The sequence below is a fragment of the Carcharhinus amblyrhynchos genome, unplaced genomic scaffold (assembly GCF_965287045.1).
Source record: "Carcharhinus amblyrhynchos unplaced genomic scaffold, sCarAmb.v2.hapA scaffold_37, whole genome shotgun sequence".
Taxonomy (NCBI): Eukaryota; Metazoa; Chordata; class Chondrichthyes; order Carcharhiniformes; family Carcharhinidae; genus Carcharhinus; species Carcharhinus amblyrhynchos.
Genome location: NW_027649778.1, coordinates 8,154,390 through 8,171,452, shown reverse-complemented (window position 1 = coordinate 8,171,452; position 17,063 = coordinate 8,154,390). Strand labels below are relative to the sequence as shown.

The 17,063-nt window shown below is 46.6% G+C and overlaps 1 protein-coding gene across 1 annotated transcript in view; it reads right to left on the bottom strand.

Annotated features, from left to right (window-relative positions):
- The window catches only part of prkd2 (protein kinase D2), an 82,691-nt gene that overhangs the window by 29,726 nt on the left and 35,902 nt on the right, over window positions 1–17,063 (bottom strand). The window contains exons 2-3 of the mRNA XM_080218143.1: window positions 10,183–10,321; window positions 1,697–1,828 (exon numbers count right to left, since the gene is read on the bottom strand). Of these exons, the coding sequence (XP_080074269.1) occupies window positions 1,697–1,828; window positions 10,183–10,321 (271 nt within the window). The remainder of the gene's footprint in view (window positions 1–1,696; window positions 1,829–10,182; window positions 10,322–17,063) is intronic.

Here is a 17,063-nt window from a genome sequence, read left to right as displayed (position 1 = left end):
AGCTTCTTGAGTGTTGGTGGTGATGCACCCATCCAGGCAAGTGGGGAGTATTCCATCACACTCCTGACTTGTGCCCTGCCTCTAGCTTCTATGTTTCTGGGTGATGTGTTGCAGCTGTAGTATGTGGGTGCTAGTGAATATAAGGTCAGAGTGTTGAAACATGGCTCAAAAAATTAGTGTTGGAGAAATGAATTTTGATTCACGGGGCACTTAGTGTGACAGGGAGGGACATTGAGAGATACATGCCACGTAGAGGCAAAAGATCTTTAGTTTAGAAAGGCGTGAGGGGTCATTGCAGGTTTGGTGAACTGAAGGGCTTGTTCCTATGCTTTACTGTACTTAGGCCCTTAGAAAAAATTTCTCTCCATCTTGAATGGGAGATCCTTTATTTTGAAATTGTGCCACACATATTCCTCCCCCCTTCAGCCTCCCCAGAGGATCTTATCTGTTTCAATAAGTTCTTCTAACCTCCAGTGGGAATGGGCTCAACCTGTCCTCACAAGACAACCCTTCATCCCAGGAATTAGGCCATTGAACCTACTCCAAACTGCCTCCAACGCAAGGCACGGTGGTTAGCACTGCTGCCTCACAGCCTCAAGGACCTGGGTTTGATTCCTGGCTTGGATCACTGTCTAAGTGGAGTTTGCATGTTCTCCCCGTGTCTGCATGGGTTTCCTCCGGGTGCCCTGGTTTCCTCCTACAGTCCGAAAGATGTGTTAGTTAGGTTGATTGACCATGCTAAATTCTCCATAGTGGCAGGGGGCCTAGCAGGGTAAATACATGGGGTTCCAGGGATAGAGTCTGGGTGGGATTGTGGTCGGTGCAGACTCGATAGGCCAAATGGCCTCCTTCTACACTGTAGGGATTCTATAATTCTAAAAAAAAATCCCTCCTTAGATAAGCATCTAGTGTGGAGTAAGGCATGGAAAGGGGGTTGCAATGAGGTAACAGGGAAATCACCATGATTCAAGAATTTCCCCGCAAGGGAAAACACAGAAAACAAAATAATAACTGACCAACTCTGGGCTATTTACAAACAGGATGTGCAAAATGTTTCCAACAAATGCATGACCATGTTCAGATAGGGCAAGTTTCTACACAGCAGAGAAGTTCAATTAAAACTCTCTGTTACAAATATGGCAAGGCTGGAGGGCTGTGGGCTGCAGTGGAGGTGGGCAGGGGGAGGGGGGCAGGTAGGGACACCCTGCTCAGTACCACATCAGTGACCTGCTGCAAAAGGACGGCCCCAACAACATAAAGGGCTGCTGTTTCAATCTCTCAGGAAATTGGGAATGGTGTAGAGGGAGCTTTACTCTGTATCTAAACCTGTGCTGCACCTGTCCCGGGACTATTTGATGGGGGACAGTGTAGGGAGAGCTTTACTCTGTATCTAACCCCGTGCCGTACCTGTTCTGGGAGTGTTTGATTGAGGGACAGTGTTGAGGGAGCTCTATTTCGCTCAGTTAAAAGTACAGGTCAAGTACAATCTTCCAGATTTCTTATTGCTGATTGTGGTCGAATGCCTCTTGTTGAGAAGTGGGTGTGGTGATAGCAGGCTGGAATTTGACATCCCATGGTTGAATTGCCAGTCGAGACTCAGGTGGAGAGGAATTGAGGTAGTGGGGAGTGCTCACCAGTAGTGAAATCAGCAGAGGTATCGCCTTCCACTGAAAACCAAGAGTAAAAAAAATCTTACCATCGCATTTCAGCCCCTGCCTCACCAGGCCAAACAGCATCTCTCCACAATGATCACAGAACGCTGGAGCACGGTACGAGTGCACATTCAAGGTGTGTGGGCGAATCTGGAAGTCCTCAAAAGTTGCTGCACCTGATAGAAAAACAAAGATAATTAATGTTAATTCATTGAGGCAGTACGGAGGGAACTCTATATTGCATCACAGATCACAGAGGCAGTGCAGAGAGAGTTTCGCAGCACATCCCAGATCACAGGGACAGTGCAAAGGCAGCTCTATAAGCAAATCCCCGATCACAGGGAGCTCCCTAACACATTCCAGATCACAGGGACAGTGCAGAGGGAATTCTATATTAATCACAGATCACAGGGACAGTGCAGAGACAGCTCTGTATAGCATTCCAGATATGGAGATGCTGGTGTTGGACTGGGGTAAACACAGTAAGAAGTCTCACACCACCAGGTTAAAGTCCAACACTGTCCTGTCTGGAGACAATACACATCTCTTTAACTTATGCTTAATGCTCTCTCCACTCACATTGTCTGTACCTTTAAGACTTGATTAGCTGTAAAGACGCGCATTCCAATCATTATTCCGTAAATTAAGTTTTTGTCTTTATATGCCCTGTTTGTGAATAGAACTCCCACCCACCTGGCGGAGGAGCAGCACTCCGAAAGCTAGTGACATTTGCTACCAAATAAACCTGTTGGATTTTAACCTGGTGTTGAGAGACTTCTTACAGCGTTCCAGATCACAGGGGCAGTGCAGAGGGAGCTCTGTACAGTGTTCCAGATCACAGGGGCAGTGCAGAGGGAGCTCCGTACAGTGTTCCAGATCACAGCGGCAGTGCAGAGGGAGCTCCGTACAACATTTCAGATCACAGCGGCAGTGCAGAGGGAGCTCTTCAGGATTTCCCAAGTTAGAAGCTCTCTCTCTGGACCCTGAGTATAATTTGTCTGAGTGCAAAAGGTCCCTCAAACCTTCATTTAGAATAAGGCTCATTTATTCCATCATGAACATCCTACCACTGTTTGCTCTACCGTGAGCCAATAGACCACTAAACCAAACAATGGCAGAAATATCTGCTTAATTCAGAAAACTGTTCAATATTTGGCACCGAGTGAGTGTGCATCTGCGCAGGGAGCTCAAGAGAAAGAAAAGTGATTTGTTAAATCAGTTGGGCGAGAGAAGGTTGGAGAGATTTTATCCTAATTTCCAAAACCAACCCACAACATTAAAGTGAACATGAGCTCATTCCTGGCAACAACACAACAGGATAGTTTGACAGAAAGAAAGAGTCTTTTATTACACCCCACACCCTCTGTTTCTCCTGCCTAAACAGAGTTCCTCACTGTACTGTTCTAAAGAGAAGCAAATCTGGGAATCAGGGTCATTACTTTGCTGACAATGGATAGAAAGGCCCCACACACTGACTATAACTTAAAACTTTGCTGGGAGATAGGATAACCTTTCATTGCTAAAACACAAGTGCCATTGTGAAGTATTCCCAGGACAGATACATCACAGGGTTAGATACAGAGTAAAGCTCCCCCTACACTGTCCCCCATCAAACACTCCCAGGACAGGTACAGCATGGGGTTAGATATAGAGTAAAGCTCCCTCCACACTGTCCCCATCAAACATCCCTAGGACAGGTACAGCACAGGGTTAGGTACAGAGTTCAAAAGAGCCTCACAATACTCTCCTCCTCTCTACTGCCTCTGTACACAGATCAACTGGTATTTCCTCTGTCTTTGTGGGATCACACTGTGCATAAAATACAGCCCAGTGCATCTACTCAAGTGCCACTGCAGCTCAGGCACTCAGAGGTTCAGGTTGCATTGATGCCTTCTCAACATTGCCCCTAGCCTGAGGTATGGTGACCCTTGGGTTAGATTACCACCCTCAAAGGGGAAAGCAGCCTCTAGTCATCTGGGACTGTGGCAACTTTACCTTTACTTAAACAATGTCCCCCGTGTGTCAGAAGCAAGTAACATTGGGCTCACCTCAGCTGGCTCTGGGTTCAGGTCCACTTCTGAGACTCTCAACGATCATGCAAGTGGACACTCTTAATCAATTAGGCCAGTGGGCTGACGAATGGCAGATGGAATTTAATTTAGACAAATGCGAAGTGATGCATTTTGGGAGACTGAACCAGGGCAGGACTTGCTCAGTCAAGGGTACAATGTTGGGGAGAGTTACAGAACAAAGATCTAGGGGTACACGTTCATAACTCCTTGAAAGTGGAGTCACAGGTGGACAGAGTGGTGAAGGCGGCATTCAGCATGCTTGGTTTCATTGGTCAGAACATTGAATACAGGAGTTGGAACGTCTTGTTGATGCTGTACAGGACATTAGTAAGGCCATGCTTGGAATACTGTGTGCAATTCTGGTCACCCAATATAGAAAGGATATTATTAAACCAGAAAGAGTGCATAAAAGATTTACTAGGATGCTACCGGGACTTGATGGATTGAGTTATAAGGAGAGGCTGGATAGACTGGGATTTCTTTCTCTGGAGCGTAGGAGGCTCAGGAGTGACCTTATAGAGGTCAATAAAATAATGAGGGGCACAGACAAGGTAGATAGTCAATATCTTTTCCCAAAAATAGGGGAGGCTAAAACTACAGGGCATAGATTTAAGGTGAGCGGGGAGAGATACAAAAGTGTCCAGAGTGGCAATTTTTTCCACACAAAGGGTGGTGAGTGTCTGGAACAAGCTGCCAGAGGTAGTAGTAGAGGCAGGTACAATTTTATCTTTTAAAAAGCGTTTAGATAGTTACATGGGTACAATGGGTATAGAGGAATATGGGCAATTGGGATTAGCTTAGCAGCTTTAAAACAAAAAGGGCAGCATGGACAAGTTGGGCCAAAGGGCCTGTTTCCATGCTGGAAAGCTCTATGACTCCAGTGCAGTACTGAGGGAATGCCACACCCACCAGAGAACAGATGAGATGTTAATCTGTGGGCCCAACTGCCCACGGAGGCAGAGATCAGATACCTCGTGTTATTATAATTCCCCCATGTTCTGGCCAATATTTATCTATCAATTATCGCTTCAAAGGGGAACTTATAACATTGCTTTCAGTGGAACAGGCTGTGTGCAAAATGGCTGTCACATTGCCTAATCTACAACAGAAACTCTAAGACCATAAGACGTTGGAGCAGGAGAAGATCATTCAGCCCATTGTGTCTGCTCCACCAATCATTCAGATCATGGTTAATTTGATGTCATAATCCTCAATTCCACCTACCCTCATAACCCCTTACTGATTAAAAATCAGTTCCCTTACTGATTAAAAATCTGTCTCTCAGCCTTGGACACAGTCAGTGACCCAGCTTCTACAGCCTTTGTGGTTAAGAATTCCACAGATTCATTCCCCTCAGAAGAAATTCCTCCTCACCTGTCTTCAATGGTCAGCACCAGCCCCCCCAAGACTCTCACACAAGAGAAAACAACCTCTCAGCCTCTACCCTGTCAATGCCCCCGAGAATCCAATACATCTCAACAAGCCTCTCATTCTTCTAAACTCCAATGAGCACAGGCCAACCTACTCAACTTCTCCTCATAAGAAACTCACCCCACACCCAGAATCGACATAGTGAACCTTCTCTGGACTGCCTCCAATACCAGTATATAGTTTTTGCTAAATATGCTTTGAGAAAGTGCTTCATTGATTGTAATCAAAAGCTTGTGAAAGGTGCTATATAAATGCAAGTCTCTTATTTCACTAATTATTCCCTGGATAATTATACTCCCTGGATAATGGTGCACAGTTACACAAATCACTGAATCAGTCCCTGACCGTGGAAATGGAAAATAGCTGATGGCCACTGAACCATGCAAAAATCAAATCCAGTCTACTGTTAAACCCAAATTCCATGCCTAGGCACTATCTAGCTTTACAGAATTAGGAGCAGGAGAATGCCCTCTGAGTAGCCCCTCTCTTCCATCCATTCACCCCATAACATCACACATTTTCAATGACTAATCCACCTAACCTGCACATCTTTGGAGACTAAGGGGCAATTTACCATGGCCAATCCACCCAACCTGCACATCTTTGCAGACTAAGGGGCAATTTAGCATGACTAATCCACCTAACCTGCACATTTTTGGAGGATGGGAGGAAACCCACACAGACATGGGGAGAATGTGCAAACTCCACACAGACAGACACCCAAGGCTAGAATCAAACCCAGGTCCTTGGCACTGTGAGGCAGCAGTGCTAACCAGGCTGTCCCATCTCCTGATCTCTGTGTTAAATGGGAGGCCATTTATTTTTAAACTGTGTCCCCTAGTTCTAGATTCCCTGTGAGAGGAAACATCCATTCAGCATCTATCCTGTCAAGTCCCCTCAGAAGATGAACATTATGATAAAATTACCACATTCCAATGGGCAGAGGCTCAATTTACTCATCCTTTCCTCATGAGACAAACGCCTCATCCCATAAATCGGATAGGTGAACCTTCTCAGGGCTGCTACCAACGCAACTGAAGGTGGGATCTGTAATGCCGCTGGACCTGAAGATGATACTCCTTGGCTCTGGCCTTTTGTCCAGTTTCTTCCAGTATGATACTGTTGACACCCAGAGGATTGTCCTAACCAGGATTGCTTAGGTGGTTGGCCATGCTAAATTGTCCCTTAGTGAGTAAGGATGTTTAGGGTACATGGGTTGGCCACGCTAAATTGCCTCTTAATGTCCCAATCTATACAGGTTAGAGGGATTAGTGGAGTAAATATGCGGGCGGGAAATGGGCCTGGGTAAAGAGGCAATGTTGAGACTTGGCGCAGGCTTGATGGGCCGAATGGCCTCCATCTGCGCCGTAGGGATTCGATAATTCTAACTTCACTCTCCGAGAAAGACCTCAACTTGCAGAGTAAGCAGCATACAAAACCGCGGGGCAGAGGAAGCCGAGACTTCCTGCTGCAGAGTGAAAAAGAAAAGCTGCAATTTGCAGATGAAAAATAACCCCCTCCCAGAACACTCAACCCTACCTTCCAGTCACAATAGGTTCCAAACCCTGGGGCACTTACAGCATTAAACAAACTGCACACTAAGGAAACACTGTGTTTGAGATTAAAGACCACACTCCATTCCAGAACGTTCCCTTCTTTCCTTAACCCTCAAGTTTGCATTAAACTTCCCCTTAAGCACATTTGCACTATTCGCCTTGAAGACTTGTGGTGGTGAGTTCCACATTCTAACCACACTGATTTTCTCCTGAATTCCCTGAGGCAAAGTCGCCATAGTCCCAGGTGACCATAGGCCACAGGGGGAGAATAGTGAGAGAGACATAGATAGGATGCAAGACTGGGCAGAGAAGTGGCAGATGGACTTCAAGCGGATAAGTGTGTAATGGTCCATTTTGGCAGGTCCAAAGGGATGAAGGAGTACAATATCAAGGGTAGGACTCTTAGCAATGTTGAGCAGCAGAAGGACCTTGGGGTCCAGGTCTGGGTCCATAGGACTCTTAAATCGGCCTCGCAGGTGGAGGATATGGTCAAGAAGGCATATGGTGTACTAGCCTTCATTAATCAAGGGATTGAGTTTAGGAGTCGGGAGGTAATGCTGCAACTTTATAAGACCCTTGTCAGACCCCGCTTGGAGTACTGTGCGTGATTCTGGTCGCCTCACTACAAGAAGGATGTGGAAGCTATTGAGAGGGTGCAGAGGAGATTTACAAGGATGTTGCCTGGATTGGGAGGCATGCCTTACGAGGATAGGTTGAGGGAGCTAGGTCTCTTCTCCCTGGAGAGACGAAGATCGAGAGGCGACCTGATAGAGGTTTATAAGATGTTGACAGGAATAGGTAGGGTGGATTCTCAGAGGCTATTTCCCAGGGCTGAAATGGTCACTACGAGAGGACACAGGTTTAAAGGTGCTGGGGAGCAGGTACAGAGGAGATGTCAGGGGTAAGTTTTTCACTCAGAGGGTGGTGAGTGAGTGGAATCGGCTGCCGTCAGTGGTGGTAGAGGCGAACTCGCTGGGGTCTTTTAAGAGACTTCTGGGTCAGTACATGGGATTGAGAGTTATAGATAGGCCTGGTAGGTATGGATATGATCGGCGCAACTTGTGGGCCAAAGGGCCTGTTTGTGCTGTAGTGTTCTATGTTTTATGTTCTAAATCAGAGCACCCGAGGAAACCCAGGCAGACACAGGGAGAATTGTGCAGAGTCCGCACAAAATCTGACCCAAGCGGGATTCATACCTGAGTCCTAGACTCAAGGCCGAGTTAGAAAGATTTCTGAGTGACAAGGGAACCAAGGATTACTGGAGGTTGAGGGTTGCGTAGTGGAGAAGCAGGAGAGCGAGTTGGTGCCACATTCCGATCAGCCATGATCGGATCAAACAGTGGACTTGACTCGAGGGGCTGAATAGTCAGCCTTTTTTGGTCTCTCGTGGGATGTGCGCATCGCTGGCAAGACCAGCATTTGTTGCCAATTACCCTTTGAACGGAGTGTCTCACTCAGCCAGCTGAGTGTCAACCACATTGCTGTGGCTCTGGAGTCACATGTAGGACAGACCAGGTAAGGATGACTGGTTTCCTTCCCAGAAAGACATTAGTGAACCAGATGGGTTTTTCTGACAATTGATGAAAAGTTTCATGGTCACCGTTATTGAGACTAACTTTCAAGTCCAGATTTTATTCATTAAATTTAAATTCCACCAACTGTCGTGGTGGGATTTGAACCCATGTCCCCTAGAGCATTTGCCTGGGATCTGAATTGCTGGTCCAGTGATACTACCATTATCCTCCAATACAAATAGGAGTGGCATAGTGGTTAGCACTGCTCTTCACAGCTTCAGGGATCCAGGTTTGATTCCCCGCTAGTTCACTGTCTGTGCGGAGACTCACTTTCTCTCCGAGTTTGCATGCGTTTCCTCCAGGTGCTCTGGTTTCCTCCCACGGTCCAAAAGATGTGCTGGTTAGGTTGTGCTAAATTCTCCCTCCGTGAAAATCTCCCTCTATGAAAATCCCCTAGTCGCCACACTCCTGTGCCTGAACAGGTGCAGGAGTGTGGCGGCTAGGGGATTTTCACAGTAACTTCATTGCAGTGTTAATGTCAGCCTACTCGTGACACTGATAAATAAACTTAAACTGCTTTAACCTCAAATAAGGGAAATTATGAAGGCACAAAAACAGAGGTGGCTAAAGTGAAATTGGTGCAAGTTTAACAATTCCATCAGGGCTGATTGGATTGTGGCATTGGGGTTGGGATCCCTAAACAGCAACAACCCTCTCGTAATACAGAGGCCTGATCTGTGCCTTTGTACATTTGTACAAGATAACACAGGCACCAATAAACAATAGAGGCAGTGTTTTAGAAGCATAATCACTGTGGTAATGCAGGGTATGCGGCAGCCAAATGTGTGCACAGCAAGATCCCACAAACAGCCCCTTTCAATGATTTTGGTCGCAGGCTAAATACTGATCAAGATACTGGACAGAACTTATCTTGCTCCGCTTTTGTTCAAATTATATTTGACAGTCATAAATAAAAATAATTACCAGATAATCCATTTAGTAGCGAGGAATAATTTAATTAACTGGACTGTTGCTCTTTAGTTCAGTATTCGATGCGTGCAAGGTCCAAGCCTAGGTTCCTGGGTTGCAATAATTGATCAAGGTTTGATTTATGAGCTGTTGTTTTAACATTTTCGACTACGCAACTTTAATTAGCTCAATCTCAGTCTGCCCAATCAAAATCAAGGGTGTGCCAGGATCAGAAATGGAGGGTGGAGACCTCAATGAGACACAGAATCTGAGTGAAGAAGAGGCCATTCAGCCAATCGAATCTGCAGCAACTCTCTGCCAGAGTAACTTACCGCCCCCCCCAACCCCTTGGCTTGGTTGGCACAGTGGTTAGCCCTGCTGCCTCAGTTCGATTCCCGGCTTGGGTCACTGTGTGTGGAGTTTGCATGTTCTCCCTGTGTCCAGGTGGGTTTCCCCCAGGTGCTTCGGTTTCCTCCCACAGTCCAAAAGACATGCTGGTTAGGGTGCATTGGCTGTGCTAAATTCTCCCTCAGTGTACCCGAACAGACGCCGGAATGTAGCGATTCGGGGATTTTCACAGTAACTTCACCACAATATTAACGTAAGCCTACTTGTGATACTAATAAACAAACCTTCCAGTAACCCCATATATTTACCATGGCTAATCCATCTGACTTACACATCTTAAGACACAAAGGCGTTTACCATGGCCAATTCACCTAATCTGCATATCTTTGGATGTTAAAGGGCAATTCAGAATGGCTAATCCCCCTAACCAGCATGTCTTTCGGACTGTGGGAGGAAGCTGGAGCACCCGGAGGAAACCCAAGCAGACACATGGAGAACATACAAATTCCACACAGACAGTGATTCCAAGGTGGGAATCGAACCCAGATCCCTGGCACTGTGAAGGCAGCAATGCTAACCGCTGTGACATTGTACCGCCAACTCGAGCCTCCAGACTTCTGTGGTAGAGGCAGCCTCTTACCTGACAGAACGACTTCAATCAGGTCCCCTTCCTGGATGTCGCCAGCCGATTTCACCAACTGGAGGATGTTGTCGCAGGTCGGGTTGTGTCTGAAGAGGAGGATTTTGTCGTACATTCCATAGAAGCCACATTCTGGGAACTGGGGAGGGAGGGACAGCAGGTCAGACCGGTCACGATACAGGGGTGTTTGTACAGAGCACTCTCTCATCCACAACTGTGAAATTGCGGCACAATCACTTAAAATCCTGAAAAATGTGGTAATTATTATAGGAATATCTTTCTCTCCCCTACAAAACCAGAGCACCAGTTGAAGTTTACCAACACAGGATAGTAAAGGCTGTTATCTCTGCCAAGGACTTGTCTCTGACCTAGGCACTGGCACAAAATATTGTTAATGCATGATGAGGAGAGGGTGACCTCATGGCACAGTGATTAGCACTGCTGTCCCACAGCATCAAGGTCCCAGGTTCAATTCCCAGCTTGGGTCACTGTGCAGAGTTTGCACATAAGAGCATAAGAAATAGGAGCAGGAGTAGGCCATCTAGCCCTTCGAGCCTGCCCCGCCATTCAATAAGATCATGGCTGATCTGAAGTGCATCAGTTCCACTTTCCCGCTCTCTCCCCATAACCCTTAATTCCCTTGTCTATCAAAAACCTATCTACCCGTGACTTAAATATATTTAGTGAGGTAGCCTCCACCACTTCAACGGGCAGAGAATTCCAGAGATTCACCACCCTTTGAGTGAAGAAGTTCCTCCTCAACTCTGATCTAAACTGCACCCCTCCCCCCCTTATCTTGAGGCTGTGTCCTCTAGTCCTGCTGTCCTTTGAGCTGGAAGAATCTCTCTACCCCTACCCTATCCATCCCTTTCATTATCTTATACGTCTCTGTAAGATCCCCCCTCATCCTTCTAAACTCCAACGAGTACAGACCCAGTCTAATTAGTCTCTCTTCATAGTCCAACCCCTTCATCTGCAGTATCAGCCTAGTGAACCTCCTCTGCACTCCCCCCCAAGGCCAAAATATCCTTCCGCAAGTGCGGTGACCAAAACTGCACACAATACTCCAGCTGCGGCCTCACCAGTACCCTGTACAGTTGCAGCAAGACCTCCCTGCTTTTATATTCTATCCCCCTCGCTATAAAGGCTAGCATTCCATTCACCTTCTTGATCACCTGCTGCACCTGCAGACTGGGTTTTTGCGACTCATGCACAAGGACCCCCAGGTCCCTCTGCACCGTAGCATGCTGCAGCTTCTCGCCCTTTAAATAGTAATCCCTCCTACTATTATTTCTGCCAAAGTGGATAACCTCACACTTGCTAACATTGTACTCCATCTGCCAGGTCCTCGCCCACTCGCTCAGCCTATCCAGATCCCTCTGCAGACTTTCCACACCCTCCATGCAATTTGCTTTTCCACTCATCTTCGTGTCATCAGCAAATTTCACCACCCTACACTCAGCCCCCTCCTCCAAATCATCTATATAAATGGTAAACAGTTGAGGCCCCAGCACCGATCCCTGCGGCACTCCACTAGTCACCAACCGCCAATCAGAATAGCACCCATTGATACCAACTCTCTGCCTCCTATTAGAGGACCAATCCTCTATCCACGCTAATACCTTACCCCCAACTCCACGCACCCTAACTTTCTGAAGCAACCTTTTATGAGGCATCTTACCAAATGTCTTTTGAAAATCTAGAAACACCACATCCACCAGTTCCCCTCTGTCTACCGTGCTAGTCACATCCTCATAGAAATCCAATAAATTCGTTAAACATGACTTCCCCTTAATGAATCTGTGCTGCGTCTGCTCTATCAAACCATTCCTTTCTAGGTGCCTCGCTATTTCTTCTTTGATGATGGATTCAAGCATTTTTCCAACTACAGACGTTAAACTAACCAGCCTATAATTCCCTGCCTCTTGTCTGCTACCTTTTTTAAATAGCGGCGTAACATTAACCGTTTTCCAATCTTCCTGCACTTCCCCGGAATCCAGTGAATTTTGGTAAGTAATCACTAAGGCATCCACTATCACCTCTGCCATTTCCTTCAGAACCCTAGGATGCATTCTGTCTTGTCCTGGGGATTTGTCCATCATCAGTCCCGTTAGTCTATCAAGCACTACCTCTCTAGTGACAGTAATCGCATTCAAGCCCTCAACTCCTACCATCCTTCTATTTTTAATATCCGGCAAACTATTTGCGTCCTCCCCCATGAAGACCGAGGCAAAAAACTTATTTAAGGCCTCAGCCATTTCCTCATCTCCCACCACTAAATCCTCCCTCTCATCCTCTAAGGGTCCAACATTCACTCTAGCCAGCCTCCTCTTCTTTATATATTTGTAAAAACTCTTACTGTCCTTTTTTATATTTAGTGCTAGTTTAGCTTCATAGTCTATCCTTCCTTTATCAACTTCTTAGTCATTCTTTGTTGATTTTTAAACCTTTCCCAATCTTCTAATCACCCACTATTTTTAGCCACTCTGAACGCATCAGCTTTTAATTTAATACTGTCCTTTATTTCCTTCGATAACCACGGCTGGTTATCCCTTCTCCTACATTCCTTCTTTACCATCCTCCCCATGTCCGTGTGGGTTTCCTCCGGGTGCTCCGGTTTCCTCCCACAGTCCGAAAGACATACTGGTTAGAGTGTGCTGGCCATGTTAAATTCTCCCACAGTGTACCCGAACAGGCGCCGGAGCGCGGCAACTAGGCGAGTTTCACTGCAGTGTTAATGTAAGCCGACTTGAGACCGCAATAAAAAAAAACTAATAAACCTGAAGGTTGAACTAAGTAATCAAAGAGCCTCAAAACAGTTCTGTGGGTTTCTGACAGGAATGGGAGGTTGAATATCTGTTCCTTGCGAATAGAAAATTGAATAAGTAAGCTTCCCAGGAATAAAATAAAGTTACTTAAATGGACTCTGGGAGCAGGGAAGAGAGAGAGGAGCTCCTCATAGGGGGTCCAATGCTGGTTAGCTCAAGATGATTTTGCAGAGCTTTTCAAGTAAAAGAAATTATTTGTTAGTCACAAGTAAGGCTTATATTAACATTGCAATGAAGTTACTGTGAAAATCCCCTAGTCGCCACACTCCGGCACCTGTTCGGGTACACTGAGGGAGAATTTAGCACAGTCAATGCACCCTAACCAGCATGGCTTTGGAATGTTGGAGGAAGCCGGAGCCCCCGGAGGAAACCCACACAGACACGGGGTGAATATGCAGACTCCACACAGACCAAAGCGACTCAAGCCAGGAATTGAACCAAGGTCCCTGGCACTGTGAGGCAGCAGGGCTAACCACTGCCGTGCCACCCAAATCTGTGAATGCCAGACCAGGATCATACAATGCCATAAGACAGAACATTAGAAGTTTGACTGAGCCTCGTGGAGGACGGCTCACTAAACATTGTTAAGGTCATGTTGGACAGATCGTTGATCTACCATGGTGCCAAGGGTTGTGAAGACATGAAGGAAAGGGGAGTTAAGACCATAATCAGATCAGCCATAATCTTACTGAATGGTTGCAGCAAGCTTAAAGGGATGAATGGCCTCCTGATGAGCTACTGCTTATGAAAGGAGTTTAATTGTATCAACCTGCTTAGTGGATAGGTTGCAGAAGAGGAAAAACACAATAACTTGAATTCATACAGCACTCTAAAGGCAGCAAGACATCTCGCAGTGCAATATAAATCAGTCAAAATATCAGACAAGTGAGCAAAAGCTTAAACCTTAGAAGTAGGAGACAGATAGGGGGAACACGCAGGGCAAAGGCGGGGAGAGAGAGAGTGTGAGCAAGAGCAAGAGAGAGAGAGAGAGAGAGCAGAGGGGGCAAAGGGAGGGAGAGAGAGCGAGTATATGAGGGGGCAAAGGGAGAAAGAAAAAAAAGATCACATGGAAAGAAAGGGGAAGAGAGCGAGAGGGCAAAGGGGCAGACAGAGTGAGGGGGCAAAGGGGGGGGGGGGAAGAGAGTGTGAGCGAGCTCGAGTGAAGGGCAAAGGGAGAGACAGACACAGAGACAGACACAGAGACAGACACAGAGACAAAACGAGTGAAGGGGCAAAGGGAAAGAGAGCGCACAAGTGAAAGGCAAAAGGACAGAGAGAGAGAGCGCAAGACAGAAACTGTAGGAGGGTGGGTGAGCCAAGGAGAGAGATTATCACATTTCTCAGAAACTAAGAAAAAGTTTCAGGTGCAGCAAAGTGCAGTTCCTTCTCTGTCAGGGGAGTAAAGGAGTTTATTTCGAGCACAGCCTGATTGTGTAGGCCTTACACAGGAAAAGCGACCCAATGTTTTTCAATGCTTGTGGTTGAGAGAGCAAAGGGTTCCCTGGGATGAAAGGGAGATGGATTCCTGATTCACCACAAGAGGTTAAAATTCCTGAGATATACATTACTGGTGACAGAAACTCATCAGAGATCACTGGCACCGGTTACGCATAGGTTTGACGCAAGAACTGTCTTTCCACTATGAGCAACGTCTCTGTGTCCATGGGCAACTTGTCTGCCACCTGCCACCCTTCCCCCCAGCCATTGTTTTTAATCAGGCTTGATCCAGGAGTCCTCACAGTTTTCTTTGTCTGTTTTGCATTTAACAAGGGCCCAAAAGTGCAAATGACGCAGAAGGAAAACGCAACTAAAGTTCTGACAATGTTTTCAATAGAAAGAGACCTTCTTAAAAAAAACATACAATGGTGCCTTGCTTCCAGTCAAAGCTCCTCCCTTCAGGAATTGCTCTCTTGGCAATTTCTAGAGAGTTCTCCTTGATCATCTTATTAGCAGATCTAGGGGGCCCCCACTCGACAGAGTGTCAACAATCCCCCCACCCTCCACCCTCCACAGCGCTTCACTGAAACAAACAGTGTTGCCAAACCACCAGGACTCAAAGACCAACCTCCAGGACACCTAGTTAGCCCAGGAGGAACAAACGTTATGAGGCAGGGAAACACGGTTGTGCCTTCCTCCTCCACCATGCCCATTTTTTGGATAGGTTAATGAATTAGTTACAAAAATAAATCAGCGACAGTAAATAACCTTCCCCGCTCTGACACTAGTCAAGATTATTCCAACTGCATTTTTAAAAATTCATTCGTGGGACATGGGTCTCGCTAGCTAGCCAGCATTTATTGCCCATCCCTAGTTGCCCCTCGAGAAGGTGGTGGTGAGCTGCCTTCTTGAAATGCCGCAGTCCATGTGCTGTGGGTTGACCCACAATGCTGTTAGGGAGACAATTTTAGGATTTTGACCCAGCGACTGCAAAGGAATGGCCGATATATTTCCAAGTCAGGATGGTGAGTGGCTCAGAGAGTCTATTCCAGAACGTTGCTGAAAAGAGAGGCCTGTCAAAGTTGCTTTGTCTTGTGCGCATCAGGACAAATACAAGATCAAATTTCAATCCGTCACAACAATTCATGCTTACAGGAGCAAAGGGCGATGATTGGATGACAAGTTGATTGTGATTGTTTTCTCCATGGCAATGACTCAGCCAATGGGTGCCCCAAGCTCCCAGGTAATTCAGGGGGTTGGGTTGAACATATTCCTCTTGTTTGCAGAGGATGCATCTCTATGTACGCACATACGTCACTTCTATCCAGTGAAAGTGACTTCTGAATTTGACAGGTCATCTTAAATTGGTTGTTAGTGCAGCTCCATAGAATCCCCACTGTGCAGGAGGCCATTTGGCCCCTCGAGTCTGCACACATTCTCCAAAGCAGCATCTTACCCAGGCCCAGCAACAACCCCCCCCCCCCACCCCTGCCCTGTCGCCATAACCCCACACATTTACCATGGCTAATCCACCTACACATCTTTTGGACACTAAGAGGCAATTTAACATGACTAATCCACCTAACCTGCACATCTCTGGGTTATGGGAGGAAACCAGTGAATCCGGAGGAAACCCACGCAGAGAACAGGCAAACTCCACACAGACAGTGACCCAAGGCCAGAATTGAACTTGGGTCCCTGGCACTGTGATGCAGAAATGCTAACCACTGTGCCACCATGCCCTCTAGTGCACTACTGGTGCACTTGGGATTGAACAGCAAATGCTGCCCTATCACTGAGGACCTTACAGTGCAGAAAGAGGCCGTTCAGCCCATCAAATCTGCAATGACTACGATCCCACCCAGGCCCTCTCTCCACAACCCCACTTGCTCTCTGACAGCAACGGACAATTTAGCATGGCCAATCCACCTAACCTGCACATCTTTGGACTGTGGGAGGAAACCAGAGCACCCAAGGAAACCCATGCAGACACGGGGAGAACAGGCAAACTCCACCCGGCCAGATCACTTGAGGCTAGAATCAAACCTGAGTCCCCGGCACTGGGATGCAAAAATGCTAATCACTGTGCCACCCTAATGTACTATTGATGCACTTAGGATTGTTCAGTAAGTGTTGCGCGATCACTTAGAACTCCTACAGTGCAGAAAGAGGCCATTTGGCCCACCAATTCCGCAATGATCACAATCCCACTTAGGCCCAATCTCTACAACCCGACTCGTTTACTCTACTAGCTCCCTGATAGCAAGAGGCAATTTAGTGTGACAATCCACCTAACCTGCATGTCTTTGGATTCCCGCGGAAAAATATGGCAGCCATTTGGCGTACCACCAGGGCCCAAAAACAGAAAAGACAATAAACCAATGTTCCAATGGACGTAACCCAAACTGAGAGGTGGGCATAGTATCAAGGGAAGACCATTTTGGCAGGGATGCCATCTATCAGATGAGGCACTAAATGAGGTGGGCAACCCCAAGACATTTCTCAAAATATTTGATTGACACATGTATTAACAGAGTGAAAAGTATTGTTTCTTGCACACTATACGGACAAGGCATACCATTCATCGGGTATATCGGGTAGAAGGTGCAAAATATT